This window comes from Myotis lucifugus, unplaced genomic scaffold (genome assembly GCF_000147115.1).
Source record: "Myotis lucifugus unplaced genomic scaffold, Myoluc2.0 scaffold_657, whole genome shotgun sequence".
Lineage (NCBI taxonomy): Eukaryota > Metazoa > Chordata > Mammalia > Chiroptera > Vespertilionidae > Myotis > Myotis lucifugus.
This window is the reverse complement of record NW_005871705.1, coordinates 102,433-114,613: the sequence shown is the minus strand read 5'-3', so window position 1 is coordinate 114,613 and position 12,181 is coordinate 102,433. Positions and strand designations below refer to the sequence as shown.

General features: G+C 39.5%; 1 protein-coding gene and 1 pseudogene across 1 annotated transcript in view; one reads left to right on the top strand and one right to left on the bottom strand.

Annotated features, from left to right (window-relative positions):
• ZZEF1 (zinc finger ZZ-type and EF-hand domain containing 1) overlaps positions 1-12,181 on the top strand; it is a 113,438-nt gene that overhangs the window by 15,263 nt on the left and 85,994 nt on the right. Inside the window, 5 exon segments of the mRNA XM_023746331.1 lie at positions 1,225-1,369; positions 4,934-5,128; positions 7,385-7,556; positions 8,492-8,691; positions 11,226-11,436. Of these exon segments, the coding sequence (XP_023602099.1) occupies positions 1,225-1,369; positions 4,934-5,128; positions 7,385-7,556; positions 8,492-8,691; positions 11,226-11,436 (923 nt within the window).
• LOC111823758 lies at positions 6,503-7,070 on the bottom strand (annotated as a pseudogene).

Genomic DNA, 12,181 nt, shown 5'->3' with positions numbered 1-12,181 from the left:
TCGAGCAGAAAGAAAGTACCGACTGATGTCGTGATGATTTGTGATCTGGCTATACGGGCAGTTACCAAATGAGGAAAGTCTTTTAGGATATAAGAGGGAATGGGGTCAGAAGCAATGGAGGGGGTAACATTGTAGACTAGACAGGAGAAGGGAAACACTTGCAATGCTGCTGTGCTTTCACTTTTGGCTCTATTCACCTGTTACTTAATCCAGGCAGCAGCCTGTGAGTTTGGTGATATTTCAGATCAAGAAGCTGAGGCTTACGGAGGTAAAGAAATATGTATAAAGTCACATAGCCAGGTAGTGACAGAGCAGGATTCAAACCAAATCCCATGCTGTACTCAGTTCCTCAGATGGCCCTAACATGGGTAAAGAGCAAGTTAGATTATGGCTAAAGGTCAGTGAAAACAGGACTGTGAAGTAGATATGTCAGAAGAGTGTTTAAAACGAAAGGCCCTTGCCCTAACAGGTTTGGCTCAGTGGATAGAGCGTCGGCCTGCGGACTGAAAGGTCCCAGGTACGATTCCGGTCAAGGGCAGGTACCTTGGTTGCGGGCACATCCCCAGTAGGAGGTGTGCAGGAGGCAGCTGATCGATGTTTCTCTCCCATCAATGTTTCTAACTCTATCCCTCTCCCTTCCTCTCTGTAGAAAATCAATAAAATATATTTTAAAAAATAAGTAAATAAAAAAAATAAAAGCAAAGGCCCAGCTTAGCTGAGGTGTTACTCTAAGCCAATTCTTTCTCATTCTAGCTTTGTATTTAGCATTTTGTAACCAGGTGAAAAATTTTGTATTGGTTGCTTTCTTCTGAAATTATTTGGGAGTACTCTCTTGAAATAGAGATGAGATGATAAAATTGTATATACATGTAGTAATACTTATATACATATATCTGCAAAGCACAGTGAATTACTGTCCTGAATTTATTTGTTCTTTGAATGACATATATGGAATTGCCCCACAACAACAACAAAAATGATTGGCCTTAAGAATTGTAGGCCCTAGCGGGTAGTTTAATTGGTTAGAACATCGTCTCGAAATACCAAGACTATGGGTTCAATCTCTGGTCAGGGCACATATAAGAAGCAACCAATGAATGCATAAATAAGTGGAACAACAAATTGATGTTTCTCAAATCAATAAAAATTTTTTAAAAATTTGTTTAAATTTTTTTTTTCTTTTCAAAATTTAGAGCTTGATTTTCTTGCATCTCTTTTTTGTAGGCCTTTGCCCAATTTGATGCTGAAGGTGATGGGACAGTTGATGCTGAGAGCATGTTGGAGGCCCTCAAGAATTCCAGTGGAGCTAATCTTCAGGGGGAGCTGAGTCACATCATCAGACAACTTCAAGCTTGTTCTCTTGTTCCAGGTATAAGGCCTTCATCTGAGTGCCTAATGCCTAAGGGCACTCTCTCTGAGCCAAAATGAACTTTGCAGTATTATGGGTTGTAATTAGGCAAGCTTGTGGGCACTGTGAAATAAAGGTACTTCATAAGGCATATGATCTGAACTACTTCTGTTCAATGTAATCATTTCTTTTGTCCCCCAATACAGTGATGGTTGAGCAGTTCTACCATTTTTATGAACCTCTGTCATGAGACTACCGCTCTTAGTGGGTCTCTTTATTTCACTCTGTTGAAGCCTTTCCTGGCCCCTATTGTACTTTCTCCTAGCATCCTGCATTTCTTTTTTGCAACATAGTAGCATTGTGATTAGCCAAGTAATTACTTATTTGTTAAATGCCTATCTTCACTCTTATACTGTGAGCTCTGTGAGGGTAGGGACCTTTTATTTCTGCTGTGTCATCACATTTAGTACATAATTTGGCACATGGTAGGCACTCAGTGTTTTTTTTTAGAAAGCTTTCACCCTGAACTTTAAGTAAGAATAAAAATAGCTTGAAATTAAGCAATATTTTTTCTACATTGTACATATGTAAAAACTTTGGTTTTGTATGGTTTCTTTTGGGGGCTCAGAAGACAGAATCATCATAATAAAATTACCTTTTTTTCCCCAGTGAGAAAACAAATTTGAAAGGGGAAAAAAAAACTTTACACACCATCCTTTTAGGCTCTGATTATCTTACCTAAGAAGTTTTCCTGCTTTGTGCCCTTGGAGTCATAATACTTAGTATAGAGCCAAGCTAGGGCAGCAACGAAGGAAGAGTTGATAGATACATAATTGTAAATCTGATTGCCCTTGACCTCTGGCTTACTGCTGATGATGTATTAAGCAAGGGAAGGGTGGTTTCTGTATTCCACCGAAGAATGCATATTTCCATTCTTCCTTAAATTGTCTTTAATTATATAATTTTTATAAAATTTAATTGTATAATTTTTATAGGAAGCCTTACATATTAACTTTTTCCTACTCTCATGGCAATTAAAATTATGTTTTGAGTTATGTTTAGCTACCTTATATCTTGGCATTTACATATTACTCACACTTTTGCGTTACTAGCTTGTGACAGCATCAGGAACTTCATTTGAATACCCCAAAGAGATATTTTGGGAGGAGAGGGAAGGAAGGGGAGACCAGGGAACCCACCAACAGATGACACTTTGTGTACTTTGCTCTAAGGTGACTGTGGGGAGAGGGGAGATTAGGTTAGAAAAATTGGGGCTCCAGATCCAAGGCTTAGGACTTTCTACTCACAATGTTCTGTCAGTACCCAACTTAAAAGAATTGTTTTATCACAATCTTGGACAAATCTTAGTAAGCTGAGTCACCTCTTTGGTAGGATTTCAGTTTCTGAGTCTCTTTTTCAAATCCAGACTGAAACTTGTTCCTTTTGTATCTCATTGTACTGGTGCTTAGATTTTTTTTTTTTTAAATATGTTTTGCCCTACCTGGTTTGGCCCAGTGGATAGAGCGTTGGCCTGCGGACTGAAGGGTCCCAGGTTCGATTCTGGTCAAGGGCATGTACCTTGGTTGCAGGCACATCCCCAGTAGGGGGTGTGCAGGAGGCAGCTGATCGATGTTTCTAGCTCTCTATCCCTCTCCCTTCCTCTCTGTAAAAAATCAATAAAATATATTAAAAAAATATGTTTTTATTGATTTTCAGTCAAAGTGGAAGGGAGAGGGAGAGAGAGAAACATCAATTGGCTGCCTCCCGCATGCCCCCTACTAGGGATCGAGCCTGCAAGCAGGACATGTGCCCTGACCTGGAATCCAACAGGGCCTCTCGGTGCACAGGACGATGCCCAACTAACTGAGCCACACCAGCCAGGGGAGTGCTTAGAATTTAAACGAGAAACAGCACCTTTACTGAATCGATTGCTTGTTCCAACATATGAAAAAATATTTCTCATTACAAGAATCAGTCTGTTTTTTCTCATGGGTTCTGGGAAATCAGTGCAGCATCAGCAGGGTCATAATGTGAGGTTTGGCATTACTGTGGGAATCTGCTAAGAAAAGAAAACTGTAAAAGGAGGGCAAGGGATGGCATGGACTCTTGAGTCTTGCTTGGGAGGTCAAACCAGTGTCTTCAGGGTTGTGTAGGGGCATAATCAAAATGAGCTGCTTCAAGTGCAAAATTTCTCCTCAGCCTCATGTTTCATCCACTCTAACATATCTGTTTGTTTTACACTTAAAAACAATTTCTCCTACAGGCTTCTGGAGTTTTGCTCTGGGTGCTGCTTACCTGGGTGTGTTTAGTTTGTGGAAGCTCATTAAGTGATACAATTATAGGTACTTTTTGCTATGTATGTTATGATGTACTAGAAAATAAAAAAAGAAAAGAAAACCCCTCAGATCTACAAGTGTATCTGAGCTCCAGGCAAAGCTGTCATGTTTATCGTCTCTTCACTTGGCCCTAACATTCTTTTGGTTTCTGGGCACCTCAGTTCAAGGCATCTTATTGTAGGTTATGGGGAATCAAGAAAGGCTTTTAAACAGGAGTAGACATGGTCTGTTTTGTGTTTTTATATGATTACTTGGGTTAATGTCAGACAAAGGGTGGTGAGGGGAGCTACTTAGAAAATCTGGGCAGGTGTATGAACGGGAATGTTGAGGTCAGAGCCTGTACAGTGGCCAGAGGGAAGACAGATGGCGGAGCGTCCAGAGGAGTCACATGGGAAAGAGAAAACTAATGGTGGAAGGAGCACTGGAGACAGTGTAAAGGGGTATTCCCAGTCCTACCCTTTTTTGTTGTCTTGGTGTCACCTGAACCTCGTTGTCCTCAGTTGCATAACAAGGATACCAGTAGTTTTGGCGCCCTCCTGTCCCTCCCCCAACCTCACTGTGAGGACCGAGTGAGATAATGTGTGTGGAAGTACCTGATAAACTATAAAATGCCATCAGAAATTGTGGTCAGAGTAGTGGTTGTATTATTACCATTGTCTTATTTAGCTTAGTATTAAAGCTGTTATGCTTTTGCTCGCTAATGCAGTAAGCTATTCCTGGCCCATATTCTATATGCAAAACTTTTAAAAATTTCTAGTTAGTATTTAACTACTTACAATTTTTTGAAGTTTGGGTTGAAACAAATAATCATTATTCTTCTAAGTCTTCTAAAATTCTATTAAACTCAAATGAAATTAATTTTTAAATTGAGATTACCATTGGTTTATTTCTTAAAAACTTGTTCAGATTTTTAAATGATTAAAGCTGAAAATATCAGTGAATTTTGTTGTTGTTAATCCTCACCTGAGGATATTCTTTCCACTGATTTTTAGAGAGACTGGAAGAGAGGGAGGGAGGAAGGGAGAGGGAAACATCAGTGGGAGAGATACACAACGATTGGTTGCCTCCTGCATGTGCCCTAGTGCGGGGAGGGAACCTGCAACTCGGGTAAGCCACACCTGCAAGGGCTCAGTGAAGATTCTCAATGGCTGCTTTTAATTCAGCCATTTTAGATAGGCCACCAGGCAGGGGTGTGGAAACTATTGTGGTGGGTTCCTGAAAACACTGAAAATGGATTTTGTTTGTTTAGGTTTCATAGACATTTTTTCGGAGTCCAAGGAAGGCCTGGGCGTTCACTCGTCAATGATCCTGCGCTTTTTGCACCGCAATCGGCTCTCTAGTATGGTCATCCCCTACCCCATGTTGGACCACTGCAATAACATGTGCACCATGAGGGCTTCTGTTCTGAAGGAGTCTCTGGACGAACTGGTACAAAAAGAAAAAGGTACGTGTGTGTGAATGGGGTGTCCTGAAAATTCTATCATCCTTTCTTTCAAATGTAGTATTAGTAACAGATGAGCACCCCTTCTCCCTGCCGTTATTTGTTAAAATGTCATAGTGACCAGTTTGTCACATAAGAATGTCATCTGCTCACTCTTTCTTCCTTTTCCCTCCCCTTCTCCCTCCTTCCCCTCCCTCCCTCCCTTCCTCCCTTCCTTCTTTCCTTCCTTCCTTTTTAACACACTGGTTTCTTGTCATTCAGGCATCTGCTCAGATGGGACTTCATGGAGCCCTTTCCTCATCTTCTGGTCACTATTACTTTTGCAGGTCTAGTGGTCTGAATGGCACTTAACATCATCTGAAGTTTTAGCATTATTATTTACTTGCAGTTTGTCTTGTTCACTTCATTACCCATGGCACCTGGAACTGTGCTTGCCACTTAATTGCTACTCTAGGAGTAGCTGTTGAATAAATGAGGGAAGCCACTATAGACTCACTTAGTGATGGCAACAAAAGTTGATAATGTGAATAGACAGGTCTGTGGAACTTGATAGAGTTCAGTACATGTGGGAATGTAGTACCAGATATACTAGTAGTCAGTATTACAGATCAGGTGACAAGATGAATGACTCAACATGTGGGGTTAGGACAACTGGTTAGCTACTGGAGAAAAAATAACTAGAATATTAACATATTTTATTCACTAAATTTCAGATGGATAAAAAAATTCAACTAAAAAGAAAACTTTAAGAGTATTAGAAGGAAATAGTTCCAATTTATAAAAACCCTGACATGGAAAACCCTTTCTAAGCAGTGCAGGAAACTCAGAAACTACAAAATAAAAGATTAATAAATTAGACTATATGCAAATTTAAATTTCTGTATGGCAAAAAATGTAAGCAGAGTGAAAAGACAAATGACATTCTAGGGCACAAGAATATTATGACAGGTCGGGGGTGGGCTGGGAGAGGTCAATGGGGAGAAAAGGAGACATATGTAATACTTTCAACAATAAATAATAAAAAAAAAGAAGAATATATGACAGATTCAGTTTTTTACTAACACCGATCTTGGGCAATTAACTCTTTGGGCCTTAGTTTCCTCTTCTCCAAAACGGATTAATACATAAAACATGTATGGAAGAGTACCCAGCTCACAGTATACACTCAGGATATATCATCTATATGTATGTGTATATATACATTATATAATGTATGTGAAATAATGTAAATTGATAAGAAGACTTATGACCCAGTAGAAAATAGATAAGGGTAGGACCAGCTCATACTCAGAAATACAAATGTCCTACAAACTAGTAGCTTAAAAAGTTTCACTCATAATTAAAGAAATGTAAATTAAATTATAAAATACCATTTTCTTCTCTTGGCATGGTTTTGCAAATACATCAGTGATTTAAGTATTGTGCTATAATGAGCTCATGGAGCGGTCCTTGGCCAATTTCTGATTTGTATGGGTTCTTTGGAAGGAGATTTTAAGGAACTTTTTTTTTCTAGGGCCAAGTGCCAAGCATATTTCTATTAGATTTCCCCTCCCAGTGTTCAGCTTTTTATTGCACGTGTCACAGAAGAGTTGTAGTCAAAAAGACCAAAGCCCATGTCATCATCACACTCCTCATATTCTTCTTTCTTTGCCTCCACTTTCTTCTCCTCAGCTGAGGCAGCAGTGGTGGAGGAGCAGGACCCCCACACTGCACATGAGGCTCCCAGTGTTGACATTGGTCAGAGCCTTTGCAAACAAGCCTGGTCAGAAAGGTTCAACATTTACATCGTCACCTCATCATGATGCAGGATGAGGGCAGAGTAGAAGCCGGCGAGCTCTGACGGGGAGGCCATGGTGTGGGCAAGTGTTGGGCGAGCGCTGGATGAAGTGAGGGCCTCACCCCAACTTGGCCTTAACTCCCTCGGAAGGACCAAGCACATACTGGCAGCTGGGGAAAGGGGCTGGGTATTTTAAATGATTCCTTCTGCCCTAGCCAGTTTGGCTCAGTGGATAGGGCATTGGCCTGCGGACTGAAGGATCCCAAGTTCGATTCTGGCCAAGGGCACATGCCCAGGTTGCGGGCTCGATCCCCAAGAGGCAGCCGGTCAATGATTCTCTCTCATCATTGATGTTTCTATTTCTATTTCTCTTCCTCTTCCTTCCTCTCTGAAATCAATATATATATTTTAAATGATTCCTCCTTTTCCCCCCTGCCTTTGTGAAAGAGATGTCCTATGATAAAATCTGGTTTTTCTTGCAGAAAGCCCTGGAGATCTAACTGGAAGCCCAGAGATGGATAAGCTCAAGTCAATAGCAAAGTGCTATGCTTATATAGAAACATCCTCCAACCCTACAGACATTGACAAGATGACAAATGGAGAAACATCATCTTACTGGCAGTCAGATGGCAGTGCCCGCTCACACTGGATTCGGTGGGTGGTATGATACCAATTTTTGAGTGAAAGTTCAAGAAAATTACCTGCTTTCTTTCTCTTATCCCATCAGTGCATTAAAATTTTTTTTTAATTTTAAAATATTTTCTACTTAATTGCCTTGTGTTTTTCTTATTGTGATTATTTATGAAGGTGCTTTAAGAATCAAGTAAAAGCATCAGGTAATATGTAACTTGGTTCACGTGGTCATAAACATAGATAATTTCTTTGCTTGATATTTTAAGGGAGAAAATAGCATTTGGCTAATGTTTTATGATACTGATTTCAGATTTTTTTCACTACTTTCTCAGGAAAATGGTATAATGGGCAAGTACTTTTCATATATCAGATGTGATTTCACTTTTTAAGATTTTTTTTCTGAACATTAAAAACAATTAGTATCAACTGAGTTGGCTAGTTTAGAAGAGGAAGAGGGTAGTCAGGAATCCCAGAGTGAAATTGATATTTCTAGAAGTTCTGAAGCTGCTATGTAAATTTTCATCTATCCCTTCAGAGAATGGGCTAATTTCAGTTGGTGGAAATAGAAATAATTATCATGTCTTGTCAAAGAGGGTTCATATGATCTTTAGCCATCTAATGTGTAGATGAGGACATATGCTTAGTTCTTTGGATACAGTTTAGAATTTGCTTCTTGCCAGGTAAAAGGATTTTATCAGAATGTTTATATTGTATTTTCCTGCCTGTACTAATAGCTTAAAAGGAAATATAAGGTTAATCTTGAAGATAAATGAATTTTAGAGATTTGGGAAAGCATAAGAACTTCGAAACTAATAGCCAGCATTTCAAGTAAGTTGGTTTTAGGAAAATCAGTCTTTGGGAATTTCAAATATAAGGTCTTGGAGATGAGACTTGTGGAACCTGCCAATTCTTGACTTATGTAAACATTTGTTGTTTCTGTTCTCCATTTTTTCCAGTTTAAAAATGAAGCCAGATGTGGTACTTAGGCACCTATCCATTGCAGTGGCTTCCACTGACCAGAGCTACATGCCGCAGCAGGTGACAGTAGCAGTGGGAAGGAATGCCAGCGATCTTCAGGAAGTCCGTGACGTGCACATTCCCAGCAATGTCACTGGCTACGTGACACTGCTGGAAAATGCTAACATCAGTCAGCTCTGTGAGTGAACCAAGAAGCATCTTGCCCTTCTAACTAAGGGGATTGGGAAGGAGGAAGGAAGTACAGTGGGGCCTTGACTTACGAGTTTAATTCGTTCCGTGACGGAGCTCGTAACTCAAATTACTCGTATGTCAAATCAAAAAGTGAACGAGTGAGACACGTGATGCTGGGCTGATGTTGTGGGGTTCACTGTGACGTTCACTGTGCCAACTAGCGGTGGGGTATCTGAAGCTGGCTCGTAACCCGAATTTTAGCTCGCAACTCAGAGCAAAAAATCAGCTGAGAGACGGCTCGTATCTCGAAAAACTCGTTAGTCGGGACACTCGTAAGTCAAGGCCCCACTGTAATCTTTTTTAGCACAGAGACCTCTGAGGTGGCAAAGCTTTTAGTTTTTCTTTGAAGATTTGATATGCTTCTCATGATGCACAAGAAATGATTTCACCTGTTTAGTGTTTTTAAAAGTATAGAAAAGAGGTAAAACCGTTTTAATTTTTATTTATTTGAGAGAGAGAGAGGAGAGAGAGAAAAAGAGGAGGAGGAGAAGGGGGAGAGAGAGAGAGAGAGATTGGTTGCCTCCCATACTCTTCCCGATCGGGGAGTGAACCTGCAACCTAGGAATGTGCCCTGACTGGGAATCAAATCCACATCCTTTCCGTGTATGGCATGATGCTCTAACCCAGTGGTCGGCAAACTGCAGCTTGCGAGCCACATGCGGCTCTTTGGCCTCTTGAGTGTGGCTCTTCCTAAGCCTTAGGAGTACCCTAATTAAGTTAATAACAATGTACCTACCTATATAGTTTAAGTTTAAAAAATTTGGCTCTCAAAAGAAATTTTAATCGTTGTACTGTTGATACTTGGCTCTGTTGACTAATGAGTTTGCCAACCACTGCTCTAACCAACTGAGCCACCCAGCCAGGGCAGTAGAGCCTTATTTATTTATGTATTCACTATTTTTAAAAAATATATTTTTATTGATTTCAGAGAAGAAGGGAGAGGGAGAGAGAAACATCAATGATGATAGAGAATTATCAATCAGCTGCCTCCTGCATGCCCCCTACTGGGGATCGAGCCCACAACCCGGGCATGTGCCCTTGACCAGAATCGAACCTGGGACTCTTCAGCCCACTACCAATGCTCTATCCACTGAGCCAAACCAGCTAAGGCTAAAGCCTTTCTAAATTAAAAATATTTTATTCTTGTTTTCTTACTGAAAATTAGAAAAATATACATAAACAAAAATTACTCAAAATCCCATTACCCAGGGATATTGTCACTGTGAATTCATTGGCGTGGATCCTTTCAGACCTTTTCTTGTATTTGTGTATGTTGTGTGTATATGTACACACACATTTAAAAAAATAGGTTGTGTACATATATTTACATCTGTCTCTACATGTCTTTTAACAAAAATAGTGACATTCTGTACTTGCTCTTTTGTAATTTTTTAACATGTCATATCATATAGTCATGCATACCTTTAGTGTTGTACAAATATGCCTTAATTTTAACCTCCCCTCTTATTCTTGGACATTTAGGTTGTTTCCATTTTTGTACTCTTAAAATCTTGCTTCACATATAGCATTTTGGAAATAATCACAATTCTGTGATTTATTTCCAGGCTTATTTCATTCAGGCAAGTGGAATGCTTCATGTTTTGTCTCATTTCTTCTAAAGCTTTCCTGGGCCAAAAGAAGTGTTCTTACTTTGCCCAAAGGAACTGAGGCCTAGGGAGGTAGAGTCTTTGTGTCTCACCGCTAGGCAAAGAAGTAGTTACACTTGTGGAGTAGAAGCTTCCTGTCTTACACTGTGTCCTTTTTAACTCTGACCTTCTCCTCTCCAACCCAAATAAGCAATTTAATGACAGCTCTTAAAAGTGGGTCATGCCTATGTCATTTATTTGGACCTGATTATTAAAAATAAATTCTTACAACTGCTATGACCTAGCTACTGCTTTAGAACTAAATCCAAATTTCAGAACTCTAGAAAAAAATTCTATAAATTGTCTTACTATGTATTTAATCAGGATTTTAAAAATGCTGTTTGTGTTAATTTTTAGGACTCATAAATTCCAATGAAGCTTTGTGATGAAAAGATTTAAGCCCCCTTTAGTTTTTTTTAATACTCACCTGAGGATGTTTTTATTGATTCTTAGAGAGAGGGGAAGGGAAAGAAACATCGACGTGAAAGATAAGTATCGATCAGTTGCCTCCTATATGCATCCTGACTGGGGATCAAACCCCAACCTTTTTGGTGTACAGGATGATGCACCAACCAACTGAGCAACCCAGCCAGGGCAGGCCATTCTTAATCTTATACATTATTCCTATGATTCCTTAGATTGGTCAATGCTTTTTTGACAAGTTTATTATATACTAGCTCATTGTATACATTATTTATTTCTGGCATCAAGGTGTAGCTTCAGAATTTTATATTTGAAATATGAATACTATTTTGCTGTTTTTTTAGTTGGGAGCCTAGCTTTGCTGAACTAAAGAAGCTAATCCAATACTAAATTTGTTGTTTGTACTTGACAGATGTTCAGATTAACATAAAGCGTTGTCTTAGTGATGGATGTGACACTAGAATTCATGGTCTGAGGGCTGTTGGCTTTCAGAGAGTTAAGAAGTCTGGGGTCTCAGTCTCAGATGCTTCTGCAATATGGTATTGGTCCCTGCTGACATCTCTGGTGACGGCTTCCATGGAGACAAATCCAGCCTTTGTCCAGACAGTGCTGCGCAATACTCAGTAAGTTACTCTCTCTGCTTTCTAGTTACTTCAAGGTATACTCGTTCTTCTCTAACCCATTAGGGACTGTCACTGAGCAACCGTTGATCATTGATCATGGAGACCTAGTCAGCAGCTCAGCCCCAGATGCCCTGTTGTTTCCTGTTTATGCCTGCAACTCCAGTCCTGTGAAGCAATCACACATGCCATTCCTATTATCCTTTGGGTAACAGTTGCTCACATTTATATGGCACTTTATGTTGATAAAGCACTTTCAGATGCTGTATAGTATTACAGGCATATTATGAAATGTATCTGTAAAAATTATCCCCATTTTATAGATGAAGATATTGTGATCTTCCCTGCGTACATGACCAGGCAGTGATGGATCAATTTGAATCTAGGTCTTTGGACTCCAGGTTCCAAGGGGGGCCCTTTTCACTAATGAATGAAATCTTTTCAAGACCACTATACTTATTTATATTTAAATGTAGAGCACCTTTGAAAATCTTCTTTTTAAAAACTGCTAGAGCAAAAAGACCCAGTAATAACATATAAGGCAAAACAACCAGCTTCAGAAGCAATGAAGTATTAATATTGTATGTATAGAAAGAAACCTTATTTAACTACTTAGCACCATGATGACTGGGGAAAAAAGGGATGTATGTTATGTACCATGTTTTGTTTGTTTATAAGGGACTTATCGAGACAAGCTTTCTGATGATTTCTTTTTTGTCTGATACACTGTTAAATTTATTTTTTTGCC